We start from the raw sequence: 22,833 nt of genomic DNA, 5'->3' as shown, positions 1-22,833 counted from the left end.
AAGATAGTAGTCATGGCACTTAGTGAGAACTTAGCACTTGCCTGCTAACTAGGCCTTAGTTTTCTATAATAAAGGTCAGATTAGAGATGTCTACAGCCCTGTTTAGGTGTAATATTTTATGACTATTTGTTATTAATTAGAAACCATATGATAGGAAAGCAAATCAATATAAACAAGTGTTCTTAATATAAACAAGTGTAATCGCAAATATAAACAAGAGTATAGCAATATAAACAAGCGTAACAGCAAAGCAAATCAATATAAACAACTATTCTCTACGTCATTGGTTTCAGTGGGAAATTATAAAGATCTGTTTTGTTTTAGCTATTCATTCATTCATTCATTCAATGTTATTTACTTTACATTTATGTCACCATGCTCTTTACTGACCCTGGGGATAACAGGGTGGAAAAAACAGACACATTCCTCACATTGTGCAGCTTGAACTTGCAGAGCAAAGTGTTTCAGCCAGAACCACCCTGGGGCAGATAGTGTGTTTTTGACCTTAACAGTGGGGTTCAGTAAGCATACCATGGCCTTTGCTGAACCCCTCATTCCCTCCTGCTATGTAATAGCATTGGCCTCTCCTTTTGCTAACCCTGAAAAAGGCAAATTTTAGAGTCATTTTTTTCCAAATTAGGTCAAAAAGGTTGTACAGCCTCTGTAAATAACAACTGTTACATTGGATATATGTTGTTTGGGCAGAAAAAAAAAGAGCTTCCGTTTCTCTTCTTATTCAGCCTATTTCTTTGCTTTCTAACCTACCTCCCTAACTTCTGCCCCTTGAAAATTTCCCATTTACAAGCAGAAATAGAAGTGTTTAGAATGAAAGAGATTTTTATTTATTTATTTATTTATTTTTAGAGGCATGTTTATTTATTTATTTATTATTTATTTGTTTGTTTTTGTTTATACATGCACTGGGTACAGTCAGAAGCGCGGGAGGGTGAGAGAATTCACCAGAGCCAGAGCGGGGAGCAGAGCAGGCAGAAGGACCGAAGTACACTGCTGAGGGGAGCAGCGGGCGGCAGGAGAGGTCTGCGCGCCATGTGGGACCCTCCTCCGGTGGCCGGGGAGCAGCCGGGGATCGAACCAGCGCCACAGAGGCCGCGGGCAGCCTCGCAACCCAGCGCTCAACCGCTGCGCCACCGGGGAGGCCCTGAAAGAGATTTTTAAAAGAAAACCTATTCCATATAAATGGTATGTTTAAGCTTCCCTATACCTAGGGAAGTGTGCTTAGTGAGTGTACGATTTATTAATTCAATAAATTATAGATTCTGCAGAATGCACAGAATAAAGATATAACTGTGGCATTGATAATATGAGAACATTTATATATGTAAATATTTTAAAACTTTTAATTTTTGTATTTGATGTTTTCCATATTTTCTTTTTTCCTCCCTTTTTAATCTTTGTTTCTGAAGTGAGACATGGTAGAAGTAAGGAAGAAAAATGTGCTGTTTAGCATTTAAAAAACACATGGATTGGAGGATTTGACTTTCCTCCTTTCTAAGACAAGTGCCTGCAAAAGAGTCTGGGATAGCCGGGGAATCTAGGCCAAGCCTAAGTTGCTCTTTCTCACTGCGCCACAAATAGCTAGCATCTGATACTTATTATGTGGCTCATCTTCTCTAATTTTTTCCCCCCTCTGATTCCCACCCAAAGTAGACAGAAATATAGTGGAATGGAATGAAGTGGAGCCCACAGAGATGAAGGTGGTGGGGTAAGGATGATAAAGAAACACAGAAAACAGACTCTAGGGAAAAGGAGGGAGAGAAATTAAATGGAGGGAGCTGCACAACAATCTTTTCATAAATGAAGATACTAAGTCCATATGGAAAGTTAATGTTATGGAATTCTCCCCCCAGAATGCGGGGAAATGTTTAGAGGGCACGGTTGGAATCAAGGCATTAGAGAATCAAAGATAAGTGCCTTCGGCACCATTTTGGCAATGGTCAGTCAAGTTAATTGCCATTATACTCAATTTCCAAATGTTTGAAGAACTTTTGCTGTGGAATTATTCACTTTGGTAAGAATTGAATTCACTGTAATTTCTAGAGTTTAAAAATTTTTTTCCAGCACCAGTAATAGAAAAATAGCGAAATAGCATAATCAAGTGCAAGTTGGATATACTAGATATATATTCCAGGAACTAATATAAAATAGAGCAATAGCTTTTAGAGTTTACCAAAATAACTTTAAAATTAAACAACTATTTCTAGTTGTTGTTTTTATTTTTTCATGACGCTATGAAACTTCAGGAAATGGTGTTACATGTTATCAAGATTAGCCCCCTCATTTTACCAATGAGGAAACAGGTCTAGGAAAAACCTAAATGACCTAGGGCCTCCCTGGTGGCCCTCCCTGGTGGCACAAGCTATCCGCAGCCACTGCAGCATGAGTTCGATCCCTGGCCAGGGAGCTAACCACATGGCGCAGCAGACCTCTCCCGTCTCCCCTGCTGCTCCCCTCAGCAGTGTATTTCATCATTCTGCCTGTTCTGTTCCCCACTGTGTCTCTGGTGAATCCTCTCACCCCCCCACACCTCTGGCCTGTACCCCAGTTCTGGTATACATAAATAAATAAATGAATCTTTAAAAAAAAAGAAATCTAAATGACCTATCCAAGGGCTGCTCAGGTCTCCCAATTTTCAGAACATCTATTCTAGATCAAACTCTATAGTATCCTTAATTTGTAGCTAGACTATAGAAAACTGCTACAAAAATACAGTTTACCTGTTTTAAAACTCGTTTATGCTTTTGGGATTTTAGTAATACATTTTTCTTCATGTCTTTTAAAGTACTGAGGCGTTCACACATGTGCTATTCACATGCCTTGCTGTACATTAAAATGATTCAGATAATTTTTCATCACATTCTAATCTGTATAATTTTTTTGCTCATTTGTCTTTCTGTGGTTGTATTTATATGTTTGGCTCAGAGTATAAACTCCTAGAATATTTTTTATAAACATCTTGTGCCCCACCCTGCCCAAAGCTACAATTAGAAGTCATGCAATAAAATTTTTAAAATCTTTTTTCTCAGGAAAAAGAATTTCTTGCTATAAATTAATTACTCATTGTGCAGAAAATACTTAAATGCATATGGCAACTGTAATCCTACTACTTTTTTGTTGTAGTAAAATATCCATAACATAAAATCACCATTTGAACCATTTTCAAGTGTACACTTCTGTGGCATTAAGTATATTCATGTTGTTGTGCAACCATCACCATTCTCTATCTCCAGAACTTTTTCTGATTAGTAATGTTGAGCATCTTTTATTTTTAATCTTTTGAGGTATAGTACATATGCATTAAAGTGTCCAAATGTAAAATGTACAGTTCAAGCCAAATACTAACCACCATCTAGATCAAAGAAGAAAATACTACCAGCTCTCAGAAATCCCCTTCATGTCACATCCCTCACTCTGTAGTTGCTACTATTCTGACTTTATGATAATCTTTTTCTTGTTGCATCTATCCCTAAATAATACTTTTGTTGCCTACTTCTAAAAATTTGATGTAGACAGAAATATAGAAAATATGTTCTACATGGAGGTGCTAATTGCTGCTAGATTGATCTTTGTGTCTCTACCTCTTTAGTGGACAGAACTAGGAAATATATATCATATGCTATAAATCATATCTTAAATATAAATGTCAAATACTATTTCCAAAATGATGTAAGGCAGGAAGTACCTGCCTTATATATATATATATATATATATATTATATATATAAAATACATAATATATCTTAAAGACAACTCTTTTGTCCACGCCAAAATCCTGGTTTTCAATAGCACTAAGATAATTACTCATTTATTTTATACATCAATACACATAAGAGTTTTTTTTAAATCCTTTAAACTTTTAAATTTATCAAAAGAATCTTTTTGGATTTGGGAAGAATTTTCCTTCAAAATTTCACTATTGAACATATATTGAAAGGAAAATACAAGGAAAATAAGTTGGTTGAAATATTCCCAAAATACATTCACATTCAGAATTTGGTGTTTTGGATATTTTACTCAGAATCATCATTGTTTAAACCTTTCCACACATCATCCTTTGTGTTTATGATACATTTTTTTGAAGTAACATTGGTTTACAAAACTTGTGTAATTCAGCGGCATAGGATCACACCTCCTCAGATGCACACACATTACAGTTTTACTGTAACACTACCTACAATAATGTGATCGCAAAAAAAAAAAAAAATGATTATGGGCCTCGCTGGTGGCACAAGGGGTTAAGATGCAACCTATGACGCTGTCTGCAGCCTCTCTAGCATGAGTCCAATCCCCAGCCAGGGAGATACCCACAAGGCACAGCAGACCTCTCCTGTCTTGCCTGCTGCTCCCCTCAGCAGTGTATTTCAGTCAATCTGCCTGTTCTGTTCCCCACTCTGTCTCTGGTGGGTTCTCTCACCCTCCACATCTCTAGCCTGTACCCCAGTTCTTGTATGCATAAATAAATAAATCTTTAAAAAATGGTTATGGGGTCTTTTGTGCTTAAAAAATATGTTAAGATTTATAGTCAAATTGAAATGGTTTCTCACATTCAGTTCATTAAGTAATACACCAACTTGATACATAATTATGCTCAATTGTTGGCAATTACTCAACTTACTCAATTTTTGGCAATTACTTTTAAATTTAATTTTATAATTAAAGTATCATACTGTCCTAGAGCATCCCTACCAAACAGTCTATTTAAAGATCTCTAACTTCTACCCCGAGTCTCTCTATCCTGTTCCCTCTCTTCCTACAGTATAACTCTATTTTAAGACCTAGCTTTCCTTTGTATATGTCTTTATCTATTCATATTATAGCTTCTGGAGTTTAGGAAGATTTGAGCTTTTGTTTTAATGGTTATATTTATGTCCTTACTATTATATAATACCGTTCCTTCTTTTTTAATAATTAATTTTGACTATTGTTTTTTGTTTCATACTATAAGTGATATTGAAATTAGCTAATATATTTCTCCCCCACCCTTCCTAACACCATCAATTTGATATCTATTCATGTTACCACCCTCCCCCCCATATATGGTCTTTTATGTCTGACAGCCTGTACTACGTTAAGTTCTATAAATGAGTTTCACCCTAACCCCAGGTTATTAGCAAGACTACATTCATTTCTGAATTCCTCTAAGTCACTTAAAAATAATGACAGAATAGAACTGTGGTCAAATCCCTGCAAGGCCTCTTACCAACTGTGTGCCCCTGCCTAAGTTTCTTAACTAATTTGAACTCTGTTTTCTTTTCAAAATGTTTGGATTGTAATATTTATTGTGAGAACTTACATAAAGCACTTAATATAATCCATAGTAATCTCTCAATAAATAAATGTTAATTATTTAATAAGATATAAGAGAATGATTAATTTGTACTTTTCATGTATTCATTTAGTATTTATTGAAGAAATTTATTTCATGAATTACTTGTCTTATTTATTTAATAAGCTTGTACTCATGATCACTATTTAGTAAGCATTTACATGTAATCTTTCTTTTACTTAAGTATTTGTGAGAGGAGATAATGAACTACACCTTGGTTACAAAGTGATGGAAAAAGTGACATAGTCTTTACTTACATGAACTTCCAGATATGCATCTTACCAGAAGGCAAAATTCATGCAATTTCTAAATAAGTTATTTTTGTCCCAATAATTCCCTTGAGTCTCCCTAGAGTGCTGGTACTTCACTTGCTGGAAATAATTTTCTAATTTGACAAAATTACTGGATGTTGACTTCCTATTTGACATAAATCTTTACAAAAATAAAACAAACCTGCTGGGCCAAGTTGTTCAAAATTTAACTGCACTTCCCTTACAAATTACAATTTGCTACTTTGTCCAAGCTTATGAAATACAAAGCCAAAGGGATCATTAGCTGCAAGGATAATGTATGCTTGTAGAGAAAAAGTCCTTTATATTAACTGAATGTTTCTTGTTTTGCAGTCACAACAAAATTTAGCTGACTTTTTCCCCCACAGTATTTTCATAATCTTTTTAGCATATTCTGTGCCATAGTGTATGGTTTTTTCATTAAGAATACATATCAATATCCAGATAACAAAAAAATTTAAATAATTTTTAAATATTTCAATTAATAAAAAAGTATCAAACTCATATTTCCATGAGTTTTCATGAAATTATCAGAAGTTAAAAATAAAAGAGTAGAAGGGGGCCTCCCCTGGGGCGCTCCCCAGGTGAGTGCAGTGCTGTGAAGCTGTCCACAGCCTCTGCAGCGCTGGTTCGATCCTGGCTGGCAGGCGAGAGTTCCACATGGAACGGCAGACCTCTCCTGTCGCGCCCACTGCTCCCTTTAGGAGTGTGTTTCGTCCGTCTGCCTGTTCTGTTCCCTGCTCTGTCTCTGGTGGATCCTTTCACCCTCCTGCACATCTGGCCTGTACCCCGGTTCTTGTATAAATAAATAAATAAATAAATAAATCTTTAAAAAATAATAAAATAAAAGACTAGGGATATGTAACCACTTCTATACATTTCTATATCAGGAAAAGAAGTGAAGACACTACCTAAATCTCAGTCATTTTAAAGCCTATTAAATACTAAACCTGATGAGATGCAGTTGAACACCCATTGATGCTCAGGTAGGTACAATAGATAATCAAGAGATCTGTACATACACAACCTCAAGGAATACAACATTCCAAAAGTTTATGCAAGAGTTTTATAAATGGAACCATTATCTTGTCATTGAACATTTTTGCCTTTATATATATTAAACATAAAATAAGTCAAAGCATGATCCCAATCTCAAATACCAACAAGTTCCATAAAAGTAATACAAATGAGTGTAAGAGCTAGGTGTTAGTAGAGTGTGCATACATTGAATGGGTGGGGCCCACTGTACTCCTTTTAAAAGGGGGCAGCCTCTTTTAGTACCTTGGAAAGTCAGTCTGTGCTGAATGCCAGTTGATTATAGTAATGTTGGAATACAAATCCATTATCATCAAATTTGATAAATTTTCAAGAGAGATTAAAAATTCAGTTTATGCCAAAATCTATTTTAAAATGTTGCCACTAGTTTGGTCAATTTTTTAAAAATCACACATATAAAAGATATCTGTAGAGTATATTTATACTATTGACTCCTATTTTATAATCTCTGGCATGGAATATACTGTTATGACTTGGATTAAGGTCTATTTTACATAGTCTAAGATATTTAGGTAGTATCTTACCTTCTTTTCCTGATATAAAAATCTGTGGACATGGTTACATAAACTGTTACAACCTATCAGGGTAAATGGGAATTTAGTATTTCCATGAAATGAGGCTACTTATGTTTTCCAGAAAGCACATGAAAATATTTTGTAATAGTCAACTCAGTGAACTAGAAACAGCTGTGTTTGGTGTAATGTTTGTTAGGCTCTATTTTTTAAACTTTTTTCATTTCTTTTTACTTTGTTAGGATTTAATAGTTGGTATCAAATACAAAAATATTAAAATAATATTTGGTAATATTACATGCTTTTTCTAAAACTAGGGCAAGCTAAAGAAATATGTCTCCAAATATCATAAAAAACAGATTTCTTGGAAAATTGTCCACCCTCTTCTGAGGGAATTCCAGAATTGCAATGGGTAATAGCTATCCATCAATTACATTCAATTACAGTGTTTCAAAAAATTTAAAAGGTGACTAAATTATAATAGTACATAAACTAAAGGATTCTGAGTCCCTAACTTTAGATATAAAAGTAATTTTTATAATACCCATTTAGTTATTTTTCTTAATTCTATTAACTTGCTCTTTAAAATGTTTTTATTAGGATTCAAATATTCAAGTATTAGACTTCCTGCTTTATTCACAGATTTAAATGTCTTTGTTTATGTCCTCCCACCTTTACACCCACAGACACACACACACACGTGCACACACACACACACCCCTCCTGGACACTGGTGTTCCTTCTACACTGCCATTTTATAGTCTTTTGGTGATGTCCTTAATGATTATTCAGACCCAATTTGCATGTGTTCGTGGACAAGGAAACTATACAGTGAGATTTCCTTCTGTGATTTTTCCTTCTATCAACACTTCTTGCAAAACCCCTCTCTACATGATAATGAAGATTTCCTTTATGTATCATGAAGATACATAATAATGAAAATGATGAAGATTCCTACATGTGTGAGCACCAGTTGTATACCCTGTACCACGCAAGGTTATTGGGATGCTAGAATGATCTCTGCCTTCAGAGAGCTTCCCCTCTGGAAGACAGGAATGTGAGCATGACTTCAACACGATGACTTTATTCATTAAGTATTTTTGAGGACCTTCATGCCAGGCAATGTTCTATATGCTCAGGATATATCAAGTGAACAGATGATTCGAAGTTATTCTGTCCTAACTGCAACATTTTGAGCATCTAGTAAGACTTGCTACAGGATTATGAGGATTGGCCTCAATCTTCATGATTAATCCATTTAGTGAACAAAATTGAATGGCTCCTACAACACTAGCAATAAACAATCCAAATGAAATTATGAAAACAACTCTATTTACAACAGAATCAAAAAGAATAAAATACTTAAGAATAAATTTAGCCAAAATTAAATGACTTCTCAAAACATGCTGCTAGGATTTAAAACTTCCCTACTAGTGAATTACCAGCAAGAGTGAAACTCAAACATCCCCATATTCTGCTCCTCAGTTTCCATTTTATGTATCAGTGGGGAAGTTCAAACTACAACTTTGGAGTTTTGTTCTATTTTAAGGAGCACTTCTGTGATTTGGAGGCAAAGTCCTCATTGTCCATGATGATTTGCCTGCTGGAAGGGGAAGTGGAGAGCACTGCTGCAGCACAACACTGCTGGTACTAGTGGTTTCCCAGAGGCCTCTATGCTAAATAAAACGTATCCTCAGAGGTCCCTGAGGATAAGCACCAGAAGTCCCAAGTGTCTTTGTTGTGGGAAGTGGCTGTGTCCTTTCCTTGAAATCTGATGGCCTAGAGTTGGGGTATGGGTTGAGAAGTGGGTGCTGTCAACATACAATAGGAGGCCCAAAAGGTGAGCATCTCAGCAGCATAGAAAGCAGCCAGGCCCTAGGATCTGGCCTATTGCTCTCGGGGCTCATCCGCTTTTACAATGATAGCCCCCTAAGGAAGGGGCCAGTGCAGGGTTTTCAGTCTGTGATCTGCAGTGCGATGAACAGTTGACTAGCTGTGGACATCTTCACACACTTGTAATCCCTGTATGAGAGACTCTGGTCTTGAAGGGCCCTTGCCCCTTCTCACTGCCTAAATCTACTCAAGGCATTTAAAAGGTGCACTAGAGGTGAGGTCTCTGCATATGAAGGACTGAAAGCTGATTGGTCAGTCAGGTGGCAATAGAATTCTTTCTGGACTCTGGTCACATCTATGCTATTTCCTGTTTCATGATTCTTTAGTCATTCACTGATTCTAACCTGGCCCCACTTCCTGACTATGTTTTGACACTTATGTGAAATCTCGTCACGTCTTTGACCCTTCTAGGTTGTTTGTTCTTAACTGCTGGTCAGAGTCAACTGTCAACAGAATTCTTTCTGGACCTGGTCACATCTATCCTGGTTCCTGTTTTGTGGCTCTTTCGTCATTCACTGGTTCTAACCTGGCTCTATTTCCTAACTATGTTTTGATACTAATGTGAAAGCCCCTCACATCTTTGACACTTTCAGGTTGTTTGCTCTTAACCATTGGTTCATCCTTTGAAATTCTTAAAGAGGCATCTGAATTTATTCTGGTTCATTTCCTGACCTCTCCCCCCAGGATCAAAGCCCCTCCAATCTGCTACCATTTCTCCCTAGAATCTTTGGAAGCCAGAGGGAAATAATTTTAAACAAGAGTTAAACAATTGTTAAAGTTCTAAGCACTTGCCGTTTCATTGGGACAAATGTGAATGTTTTAAAGGAGTGTTACTCATTATTAGTATGTATGTGCTTAGGCATGATTTGTATTTGACTATACACGTTATTGTACAATTATTACAACTTCGAAGACTTACATATAGCTAAACATCTGCATTAATCATCCAAAATGTCCTTTGCATTTGATCCCTTAATTCTTGGGAGGCTGTTTGCCACTTGTGGCCTCCCCCACACATTCCTGTGGTGGGCCACCAAGGGAGGGGAAAGACAGCTGTGGGAGAGCAGTCCAGGTCTCTGTGCTCATCCTGTGAGCACTGACAATCACCCAGAGGGAGAAGAGAAACTGGGGGGTGAGGCAGCCAGTTTTGGATGGCATATTCCCTGCTCTTTCCAGTCTAAGTTTATGCTGAGTTACCTTGCTCTATTTTTTTCTTTTATATTTACCTTCTGTAACAGGCAAGTTAGAATGGAAGTTGATGAATGACGAAGTAGTCTTCCAACATTTACAACATAGGTTTTTTAAAATTAGCATAAGGAGTAAATTCAGAGCCCTAGAGAATGTGAAATATTTAAAAAGAAAAAAATACTGACTTTTTAAGGGAGAATCAAAGGAGAAAATGGAAGCGTTAGGGCAAACTATGAGAACACATATCACAGGAACCAGAGAAGGAGAGAGTTCTAGGAATGATGAACTGTAGTAAGCCAGTAGTGACAAATGGCATAAACTTTCAAGTAAAGTAAGGATGGAGAAATGTCATTTGAATTTAATAGTAAGAGGTCCACTTACAGCCAAGATGGAGTAATAGAAAACAGCTTTACACTCCTACCTTAAACACCTAAAAAGCAGATCAAATTCGGTGAAACACTGGTTTTTAGACTGCACAAAAGACAGCCCAACATAGTGATCCCTAGGAATAGGGGAATAAATGAGGCCTATGGTTGCCCCAGATTACTGTATTAAGAGCATTTCCAAGTGATAGCATAGGGAGAAGAACCCAAAAAGAGCTAGGTGGTCTTGCTGATTTGAGGAGACAGAATTTGTGGTTTGTGGAGGTAAGGGTGCTTAAAGTACATAAGAGATAAGAAGGAAAAGTACATGGAGAAATTGCTAAAAATCTGCAAAATAATACTGATCAGTGCATACATGTGAGAATACTACTGAAGCTGGGGAAAGAACACCTAGAAAAGATTGGGTGGAACAGTAAATGGCACTCATACAGGTCGAAGACTAGATTGTGTTGCCATCATCCAGAATAGAAAGATATCCTACCACATGGCCATGGAGTAGCAGGGTATTAACTCAGTGGTGGGACCAAATAGCCCCATACAAAATATTATTCTGTTCTTTTTTAACAAAGTTAAAAGCAAGCCTGGAAAGGATCAAGCTGTTTCCAAGTAATTTCACTGTGAAAAAAACACAAAAATATTTAAAGGGGTACCCGAAAAAATTCATCTCTCAACAGTGTAAAATCACAGTGTCTGGCATCCAATCAAAAATCAGTAAGTATTCAAAGAAGTAGGAAAATATGACTTAATATGAGGAGAAAAAGCAATCAATGGAGTAAACATGGAATAAAATTAGACAAGGACATTAGAACAGCTATTATAAATATATTTTTGTTTTTATAATTATAAAAGAGACATAAAATATATGTATTTAAAAATATTAACATATTTCATATGTTGGAGAAAGGTGGAGGAATACATGAACATAATAGTAGAAGTTATAAAAATACCCAAATCAAACTTCTAATGATGAATATATAATATCGTCAATGAGAAAGTCACTGCATTAATGAAACAAAGAAAGAGGGCTGGAAGAAAAAAATGAACAGAACATCAGTGATCTGTGGACAGCAAGTGGCCAAACATATGGATAATTAGAATCACAGAAGGAGAAGATAGAAAATAATATTTGAAAAAATAACACCTAAATTTTTTCAAATTTGATGAAAACCATAAATCCACAGATCCCAAACTTTGAACAAACCTCAAGCTAGAGAAAACCACACCAAGACATAAACTACTGAAAAACGTATTAAAGAGAGAAATACTCAGATTAGAGTCTCAAGGACGTCATTGGTCAGCTTATCAATTTGGTAATGGCCAGGCAGTCAGCTGGTCATGGACTAGAGCATGACTAGAAGGTAACAGAGTAGAGACAAAGAGCTGAGACTACTCTTGAGAAAAACTGAACTGAAGAGAAAAGCAGAGGAAAAAAGGGTAATTAGGTGGGAACATAGCATCCAATTTCGGCTTGTTTTTTAAATGAGAAAAACTTGAGCAAGTTTTTAGATTGAAGATAATGTCAATAATATTAATAAAATAATTGGCATTAAGCTCTTATATGTTCACTTGATATTATAATAAATATTTTACATATATTCATTTAGTCTTCACTTTAGTCTTATGAATCAGAGATTATTTTTGTCTCTTTTCAACTGAAAAACTGAGCCATAGATTATTGAAATATTATTTCAAGTTACATAGTTAAAAAGTAGTAGAGTTAGAATTCAAGCCAAAATCTGTTTGTGATTTACTCACTGAGACAGCAAAAAGAATGGCGTAGAGACTTTATTTTTTTTAAAGATTTATTTATTTATGCATAAAAGTTGGGGTACAAGCCAGAGGTGCGGGGGGCTGAGAGGATTCACCAGAGACAGAGTGGGGAACAGAACAGGCAGACTGACTGAAGTGCACTGCTGAGGGGAGCAGTGGGCGAGATAGGAGAGGTCTGCTGTGCCATGTGGGTTTCTCCCTGGCCGGCTGGGGATCGAACTCATGCCACAGAGTTTGCCTCATAGGGCAGTGCTTAACCCCTTGTGCCACCAGGGAGGCCCTGAAGCAGAGACTTTAGAGGAGAGAAGGTATAGAAGGTGATTTCTTGCCTAGAAAGAGGAAGGAGCCTACAGATTTAAGAGCAAAGGTGAATGCATGGTCTTAACTCAGAGGAAAGGAAGATATTTTCAAGGTTTGGGGAAAGAAGTTAAGGGTTGGGGTGGCTGTAGATAAATGACACATTGATGGGGGTAGGATGAGTTTAGGTGGTCTAATTTTGGTTAGGTGTATGGAAACACAAAAGGAATGATGGATCAGTGTTGAGAACTCAATTGCATTTGGAACCTACTTCAAATGGCTATGTTTACTTCTCACAGTGAAAAAGAGAGGGTGAGAGGAAGATAAGGATGGTAAGGAATTATGCTTTCAAGTTTAAGCTACCTCCCAAAGTATGCCAACTATTTCTCAGGATGAAACTAAACCAGGGGATGATATCAAAGAGGCAATAAAAAGAGTAAGTCAATAATCACCACCACCTTGGTTGCCCCGCAGACACCCACACAAACATTTAATTGTTTCCTCATGCTGACTCCCTTCCACATAAGTTCACTTGGTAAAAACTCTTACTGAACTACTGCTTTCCTTGGAATGTCCTAGAATTTCAATTTTTGAAATGTTTTCCATTTTATTACATGTCATCTATGAATCATGAGCTCTTGTTAAACTTTTAGCTCCAGAGTAAATGTTTCTTTCCAGCCTCAGTTACCAATAAGGCAATTCAGCAACACAATTATCTATTGTGAAATTGTTACAGGGAACTCCCCATATAAAACGGGTAGCCTGGCTGCGGGTCCACTAAACCTGTATGGAATTAGCTCAGGACATCCTTTCCCCCTAACAAAATCATATTTATGAACTGCTGACATTATATCTAACCTTTTATAGTGTATACTTTTTAACAATTTAAGCCTGTGCCTTATGCTCTGCTTCTTAAATTCTGCATTTTAAAACCATGACCAACTTTGTTTCTTTACCTATTTGTATCATGCAGAGTGAAAATGCAATGATTTTCCCCTTATTTATGTTCGTGAGTGAAGCATTTCATCTACTAGAATTGAGTCTGAAGTTGCTAACCAGAGATAGGCCTGTTTTAAAGACAGCTTACAGAAAAGCCACCTTTTAATGGATATTCATAATATCCAAAATATGATTTTTATTTTTAAGTAGGCTAAATAAACTTCATTGTTTACAGTTTGATCTTTTTCTTTATAAAAGATTTGCTTTTAGCAAAGTAGACCAAATAAAAGATAACTATCAATTCTTGTTCTGAACATCCATGATTCAATGTTTTCCAATTTATGCAGAAACTACAAAGACGTATCTGACACTTTGACCAATCTGCTTTCTTCACATATTCTTAGGCACCAAAGGTGGTGTGGCTAGTGGAGTGATGAAAACAGTAAGTAGAAAAGGAAACCTCTTCAGCCTTCCTGCTTTTTCTGTGGTCATAAAAACCTGCCATCATGTATCCTTGGCCCATCTGCCATCAGGCTTCAATCCACTGCTTTTCAGATTATGCTCGATTTAGGGAGAATACAGCTGAGTTTTCATCACATCGGAGCTAGAATCTGCCTGTTTCTGCCACTAGGATCTCATCACACTACTCTGAATTGCTATTGTTTCCAGCAGTCATTTTCAAGCATGTTTTAAGTCTTTTATGCATATGCATTGGAAAAATAGTCTCCAAGACACATGCACTGGAGAAAATTAGAAAATACAGATAAGCAAAAAATAAAATATAAAACCCATAGTCATAGATTCTGTCTGTTTGATCAGTTTTTCTACTCTCTCTTTTTATTCTTCATATGGTTTCCTTTCATTCTTTGATTGCATTTATAATACCTGCTTTGAAGTCTTTATTAAGCTGAACATCTGTACCAAAATAGCAGTTTCTGCCTTGTCCCCCCCCCCTATTTTGTGAGTTTCATAATTTTGTGTTCACAATTGGACATATAACAGAGCAGCTCTGGATTCTGATGCTCTGGATTCTGATTCCCCGGGATTCTCATGCTCCCTGGGCTTCTTATTGTTGCTGTTTTGTTGTTGTTGTTATTGTTTCTCGTATGTTTATGTGTTTAGTGACTTAATTGGACTGATTCTGTGAAGTGTATTTCTCCCTTAGTGTATAGACTCTGATATCTCTGCTTAGATATCCTTTCCTTGTTTTTTATTTTTAAGCTTGGCTTCCTGCTGTTTGCCCCTGCACCAACATAGGTTAGAATCAGATACTGCTTAATCAGTGAATGTGCTTATTTGGTTTGGTTTGGTTTTTTATTGAGCTAACAGTGGTTTACATCATTGTGATTTAGAGATATAGGATCTCCCTCTTCAGGTGTTGTTACCACACCACACCCACCAGCAAAGCACCCACAGTCCATGGCCATAGTCTACTGCACTCACGCCTCTCCTTTGCCCTCCAGGCTGGTAGTGTCAGCTTTCAAGGGATTGTTGTTAGTTTGGCTTTATCTGATACTTTGTTTGGTTTCTCTGTGTTGCTTATGTAAGTGAGTCCATCTGATATTTGTTTTTCTCCTGACTTAATTTTGCTTAGCATAATCCCCTCCAGCTCTATACATGCTCCTGCAAATGACAAGCGTTTCTATCTTCTTTTGCTAGCTGAGTAGTATTCTATAATGTATACATTATCACATCTTCCTGACCACTTATCTGTATTTGGCACTTAGGTTGTTTCCATAGCTTGGCTATTGTAAACCTTGCTGCAATTGTTAGGCGGAAAGGATGTCCTGAGCTAATTCCATGCAGGCTGTGGGGACTCCACCCCTACTCCAGACCAAAGCCATCAAGGCACAAATCCCATCATCATCAAAGGGAGGGTTTCTGGGAACTGAGTGCGAGTTAAACTGACAGGTTTGGTATACAACCAGACAAGTGGGCCTTGGGGCTCTCTCTTGGCTTCATGGCTCTTGGCTCTCCGCCAGCTCTCAGCGTGCCATTGGGATTCCAGGTGGGCGGGATGGTTAGGACTCATTTAAAACTTTATCTGCCTCTTTTTCTCCCTGAATTGTACATTTCCTCATTTCCCCTTCCCTTTAAATAAACCTTTTATTAACCTTTCGTGTGTGCCTGCAATTGAGCATTAATAAGTCCCTTTTTAAGCATGTGGATAAGGACCCACAGTCAGGCAACCCATTTTATTTCGGGGTTTCCCTGTAACACAATGAACATAGAAGTGCAGGTTTCCCTTCAAAATAGTGTTTTGTTTCCTTTGGGTAGATAACCTAGTGGAATTGGAATGGAATTGCTGGGTCACATGGTAGATCCCTTTTTAATATTTTGGGAAACCTTCAAAATGAGCCAATAACATTTTTATCCTTTTTTATTGAGTCAGTATGTGGCTTAGGAACCACTTTCAAAATTCAGGGAGTTGGCCTTTAACTCATGGATAGGTAGTTTAGAAGATCCCCTCTTGCTCACTCCTGAGTGGTTACAGCCTAGTGCTTTTCCATAGCCTTCAGGGCCACAGTCAGAGTGAATTTACAGGGCCCTCTGATGGTTTCTACATTTAGCTCCTAGCTCTGATTTCTCTGTCAAACTTTTGGAGGTCTGCCTCTACCGCTATCACTAAGCATTTAGTCTCCTCTTATTGGCCACCCTTGCAATAGCTATTGTTTTTGACAATGCTCTGGGGCAGGGACATTCTATACTGTTTCAAATAAAGTGAGCACCCTCAGGCAGAGTTGCAGCTCTCCACAGCTTACTTGCCCCACCCTGACCTGCAGGAACTGGAGAGGCAGGACTCATATTCAAGGTTGCCTTGTCAGATTCTCCCTATATAGCAGGCTCTTGGGCAATGCGGATGGCACTGATGAACTGCTGCAACTGCCTGTCCAGCAAAGAGCTTCTACCACGCAGAGCTGGGGGTGAGGGCACGGAGGGTGAGTGCAGCACTTTCTGGAGCTACCCCACCCACCTGAGTACATCTTCAGTAAGAAGGTGGTAGAGATGGGCGCGTAGTGGGCTGCCTAGGTGCACAGAGCAATTCTTCACAACATGAAGTTAGGGATGTGGATGTAGCTAGTGGTTCAGATGTCATAGCTTCCCATGAGTTTCAGCAGAACTTTTTGAGTAAGTATTTCTCAATGGCTTGCATGCCTTTAGGTCCATTTCCAGAGAATTTAAATGATTGTCTTATATAATTTTAACCAGTGTAATTAATATTTCTTTGAGGGAGAGAATTCATGAGCTCTTCACACCACCATTCTAATAGTTCCACCTCCTGGAAGTGGTGTGTAATTTGTAATTATACTTTTTTGCTTTAATGTAAAACAAAGAAAATAATTTCAAAATACCAAATTTAGTTATTTACCAACAACTGAGTGTAGCTCAGTGATTTCTTTGTTTTAATCTTCTCAAATTGTGAGTCCACCTTAGGGTAGAGCCTTTTTCACCTTCACTTTTGTTTGCATAATTCAGTGCCCTAGGTGGAAGGTAATGGTCTTTTCAGCATAAAAACAAGTTAAATACTATTATGTATTTTTGTACCTATGAGTCCATAGTTACCTTATCCAATGGCTTACCTCCAATAACTACATTGTTGGCTAGTTACAAGACTGGCCCCCACAAGGTTTTTATATTATACAAATACATGTGCACACACCCATCTTTCATTGTAGGTTTTCTCTTTTAAGAGTGCCTATTATGAAAGGCTTTTTTTTTAAGCCTGTTATACATTAAAGCACAATGCCTGTGGTCTACACCCTTTTGTGGAACCAATTAAAATGTTTGAGACCTGAAATAATTACCTATTAGCTCAAAAATGCAAAAGAAAACAGTAGAACCAAAATAATTGTGTTTAGTTAAATATCTAAAATGTAACATTTGGTCAGCCTAGTAACAACTCAAAACTTAGAAAATTGCATATAAATTATATTTAAAGTAGCATATAAACACATTTAACATATTTGATGTAAGACTTCAAAGGTCTTAAAAATCCTATGCACCATATTTTACCCATACATTAAAAAAATGAGCATTTTGGGGTTGGAACCATCGTGTGTGGACCTTGTAAAAGATCTCAAAAACTTTCATAAAGAAGTGATTTCTTGGTGCACTGAACAATATTTTTCTACCTTGATTTGGGTAGATAGACTATGAAACCCTACTGTGTAGACTCAGGCCTGTGCATCTCTCAGTCACTCAACAAAGATTTACCAAATATCTACATGTGCCTGAGATTTTACTGGCTGAGAATACAGTGAAGAACAAGATAAACCTTTCTTCATGGTGCTTACATACTGGTTGAGGAAAAGCATTTCCCTAAAATAATATAAACTTATTACTGCAGATTTTAATATGTTATGAAGTATAGAGTTCTTTGGGGATACATGGTGTGTGAGGGTATCTCTTAAATATAGAAGTCAGAGAAGGTGTTCTTATGAAATGAAGTTATAAAGAAAGCTAGAATGAAGTGATGAGAAGAGGGACAAATTAGAGATTTTACAGTAGTCCAGCTGACAGATGACGTGACTTGGACTAGGATGATCAGGGAGGGAAGAGGAAAGTGGACAAATTCAAGAAGTACTGTGGAAGAACAGGGCATTGAAAAACACAAATCCTCTCTTGAGTTTTATTTTTGATACTGTGTCATTAACAGTTCAGTCAGCCAAACCTTACACAGATGCTCATTGTATTATGGTAAAACATCAGTGTTTGATGTTGTCTTATGAAGTCTATTAGCTACTTACAACCTAAGTCAATAAATCAAAAATTCTTTTGGTAGCAATGAAAAAGCAACAAATAATAGCTTCCTTGCTTCTTTAATGGTAGAGGCAGAAGCATCAAGGTACATAGATTTTTAAAGTTGGTTCACTTGGTCTTAAATCTTCACTCTGCCTTAACTAGTTCTGTAACTGAATAAGTTACTTAACTTGTCTAAACTTTAATTTAAAATGGAAATAATCCCTCTGCAAAACAGTTTTGAGAATAAAATCACTGATGCACAACACTTGCTTATAATAGATGCCAAATAATTATTAGTTCTCTCAACTTATAAATAGGTTTCCTAGTAATCCACACTGATTCATGTTGTTTGCTAAACTGAGAAATATGGTTTTTAGAATTGGAAAAATTTAACCCAATTCCCTGAATTTCTTTTTTTTTTTTTTTTTATGGCAGGTTTGAGGGAGGGAGGGAAGAGGGAGGAGGGAGGGAGGGGCCTAATTCCCTGAATTTACAGATGAAGAAATCACAGTCTAGAGAAGTAAAAAGACTTGCCCCAAAACACAAAGCTTACCAGGGGTGAAATAGAATTAGAACTAATTTCTCCAGACATCTAGCATCTGTCTGATATATCACATTGCCTCACACATTTCATCTCCAATGTTTAACTGATGTTTCATAAGATATCTGTCTCTCCATTTTATCTACAGGAAGGTGATGGCTAATAGTGACCTTGTGTTCTCTTTTTGCTAGTTGCATTCTATGGGAAAACTTCCTGGAACCAGAATGGCAGAGTTAAAAGCTAAGTACACCTTGCTGCATGATACCGTGATAAGGTATGCTCTTTTCTAATGTGGAGACATCTTTTATCATATGTGTATTTTTCATTGTGATATAAAATGCATTCTCCCAAAAGCAGACCTTGAGGTAAGGGTTTGACTTCAAGTAGTCTGAGAAGTGATACTAGAAATGATCGTGAGACAGTGGGGAAGTGAGACTGGAAAGGGAGGAATCTAGATGAGAATATGTAATTCTGTGGGTTAACTGTTCAGGCTTCTGGGACTCAGTTTTGCTCAGGACCCTCTGAGTGACTGTGCAGAACACATGTTGAACTTTCTAACTAAAGGGTGAGAAAACTAGGATATCTGTCCACTCATTTTGATCCCTTTTTGATTAAGGATTGCTGATGGGGAGATAAGCTTGAAGTACTTCTAGCTGACCTTTTGAGAGGCCAAACATTCTTCTATTGAAAGCAAGAGCTCTCTGGCAGTGGCACACAGGTGCTGTTGATATGTATGGAAACTGTCAGCAGAGCAGCAGGTAGCCCCCAGCATGGGCCTAGGGGATCTTGGAGGGACACTGATACCCTCTGCTTAAGGGTGCTCCTATAAAACTCTCGCCTCCAGCTCTCTTTGCCGCTCAGAAGTAAGGTTCTGTAACAACCCTAGTCGGTGACTACTGAGACTTCTGTCTTTACTGCTCATCTCTTTCTCCTAGCTCAGGCTACTCACCTTAGCCAAGATCCAGTCAGCAGCAGGTCAGAAAAATAGGCTTCCACAAAATAATCCAACAAGGTGTCCTGCTGTCAGCCATTGGGAAGCAAGAGGGAAGGGGAATGAGGAAGGGGTGTTTTGGGTTCTGGTGCTACTCCATACCACCCTCAAGCCTCTTTCTTCCTCTTCCCCAACTTCTGCTTCATCTCCTTGCATAATAGCTTCATCACAGGCCAAGGAAAAGCAGCAATGCATAGAAACTCCATTTAACGACTGCTAAATCACCATGTAAGTTCTCATTAGAATGCAAACCACTTTGTCTTTCATCTTTCTGTGATATAGCAAGTACTGTGGGCCAAGTAATTCCTTACAATTCTGGAGTTGAATACTCATACTATAACAAAATCAGATATCTTTAGATTTACAAAATATATTAGCATACAATAAAACAGGATTGAAAAAAATAACTTCAGCTTTCTCTAATGGAAATTATATACGTTATCAATGCAGTGTTAGCTATTTGACATCTAACATAGTACTAGGAATAGATCATGTCCAATAAATGGTTCCCTGGATGTTACTGAGAAAATGCCGTATTAAAGCTTGGAAAAATGGGTGAAACTGGTAACTTCAGTTGAAACAGGCTTGAAATCAAGTCATTGGCATTTCTGCAAATGAACTGAAGATTTCTCTTGGTGAGGACACTTGGGGAGCATGCACTGAAAGAGCCCCTAGGTTTAGAATAGGAAGGGGCAAGGATCGCTTCTGAATAGGGAGAGGCGGCTACCACGCGGTAGTTGGGTTTCTGAGAAAGATGACTCAATATTCTGGTAAGGCTAGAGCTGATCTAACTTGCAGCATAACTGAATGAGTTCTAGAAGGGTCCATTTTCCATGTCCATTCAAATCTGCCTCTTGTCAGATGCTTAACCCTTTTGCTAGATAGGACTAAACCCAAACCCATAGACTACAGTTGGGGTTGTAGAAATCCCCTTCTACGGTGGAGTTCAAGTCCTGCTATAGCCAGGGATTGAAGTTATGATCAAATATTTATAAATTAATTTATGCCCATAATTTTTATAGTAACATTTTTCTTCCTAGTTTCCTAGTAAAGTGTCATTAGAAAACTTTCTATCTTTTCTTAGCTCAAGGAGGAAGATTTTCCTATAATCGGGTTGGGAGAATTCATGAATCTGAGAGAGCCTGGGGTAGTTAAAGGGTGGATCCATCCACTCCTCCTATTTCCCCCACCTTTGCAAGTCAAATCTTCCTTCAAAGTCAAGAGCAAACATTACATTCTCATCCAATTTAATCCTTTCTCTGCTGTCTTATACCTTATGATTTAAACACTAGTGATAGCACTTGCCACCTTGTATTCCAGCTGTTTATTACATCTGTCCCCCACTGCTGGATTGTTCACCTCTAGTACAAATGTAATACTTGTCACAAAAATATCACAGAACTGAACTGAACCTGGGAATGGAAGGGACAGGGAGCAGTGAAGGCATGATCCCTCCCCTGCAGGAGCCGCTAGGAGTATGGGAGGTATAATCTTCTCATTATGCTAATCTCTGTTTTCATGGAACCCAGCACACAAGAGTCAGAGATCCAGCTACTGCAGAATGCCAAACGCTACACTGAACAAATACAACAGCAGCAGTTCCACCTACAGCAAGCTGATAACTTTCCAGAGGCTTTCACCACTGAGGTCTCCAAAATGAGAGAACAACTTCTCAAGTATCAAAATGAATATAATGCAGCGAAGGAAAGAGAGTCCCACAATCAGTACAGGTTAAATAGGTAAGTACACAATTCTGTCAAGCACACGGAAGACAGCACAAGCAATGGTGTTTCCACATGAAATTAGAAAAATTAGACCAAATTGGGAAGTAATTTTAGGTAGAGATAAGTATGAGATAGCAATGTTAAAATGATTACAAAGCCTTGTTCTTTCCTTGATTGCATGGAAGAGGCAGTCTCCGAACAGGAAGGTTACCCAACTCAGAGATAAAAGGTCGGGAGACAGGGAGACTGGCTCAGGAAAAGGAGATCCCTGCTGTGTTTCCCCATGTTTCAGCACTGGTAGCTGCAGCCAAAGAACACACCCCACAGCACAGGGACTTGGCACCACCTCTCTCCCTCTCTGGCCCAGAGGGCGGCCCCTTATCCTCCCTGAGGCACAGGCCAGGTGTCTGCGTGGTGAGGACCCTGTGCTTTTCACACCAGCTGGTGAGCTGAGGGCCCCTCTGGCTCACTCTCTTCTTCTAATGCAGGAGCAGGGACCACACCACGTGGTCATCCTTATTCTCCTATTACTAAGCTATTACCTAGGAGCGAGCAAGAAAGAAATTTATATCCTTTTAGAAGACACATTTACTTATCCAAATCTAGAAGATGTCATATGTATTACTAGAAAGACAAATGTTATTTCCACAGCTCTTCTAATATTCCTCCTGTGGAGTATCAAGTCAGTGGAAGAGTTTGTTTGGCAAATCACATTATTTGTTATTTTAAAAATGATTCTAATATCTGTTTTGTGATGTGGTGTGCCGTGTGCTATTGGAGAGACACCTCTACCCCCTCTCCTAGAATTTGTTACCATTTAAGGTAGCAGAAATTACTCTGGCTGCTTGTAAGAGGAGGCAGATTTCTAACAGGGCTTACACCATTCAGTCTTTCCCAGAGAGCAGCAAATGACTAAAGTGACCATCAGAGGAACTTGCAAGCTCTGGATTTTGAATCCCCTCTTTGGGGCCTATTTTTTTCTACTGGGGGTTGAAGAAGGCCAGTTTAGAGTTCTTTTTTATCTTTCCATCTAAACTTGTTTCAGGCTCACCAGTGAGTTATATAAAAAGAAAGCTATTTCTGTGCTCTGTTAGCATTTTCAGTTGAGAAAATAATGAAATTAAAACAATTGGTGGTTGTTCATTAGTATTGGAAACATGAAT

The 22,833-nt window shown here is 37.8% G+C and overlaps 1 protein-coding gene across 1 annotated transcript in view; it reads left to right on the top strand.

The window, feature by feature from the left end:
- The window catches only part of CCDC146 (coiled-coil domain containing 146), a gene marked incomplete at both ends in the record, with an annotated part of 76,380 nt that overhangs the window by 28,350 nt on the left and 25,197 nt on the right, over positions 1 to 22,833 (top strand). Inside the window, 2 exons of the mRNA XM_084229440.1 lie at positions 19,147 to 19,229; positions 21,476 to 21,685. Of these exons, the coding sequence (XP_084085566.1) occupies positions 19,147 to 19,229; positions 21,476 to 21,685 (293 nt within the window). The remainder of the gene's footprint in view (positions 1 to 19,146; positions 19,230 to 21,475; positions 21,686 to 22,833) is intronic.

Source organism: Talpa europaea (genome assembly GCF_964194135.1).
Source record: "Talpa europaea genome assembly, chromosome: 3".
NCBI lineage: Eukaryota > Metazoa > Chordata > Mammalia > Eulipotyphla > Talpidae > Talpa > Talpa europaea.
The sequence above is the reverse complement of the archived record's forward strand: the minus strand, read 5'-3'. Positions and strand labels throughout refer to the sequence as shown.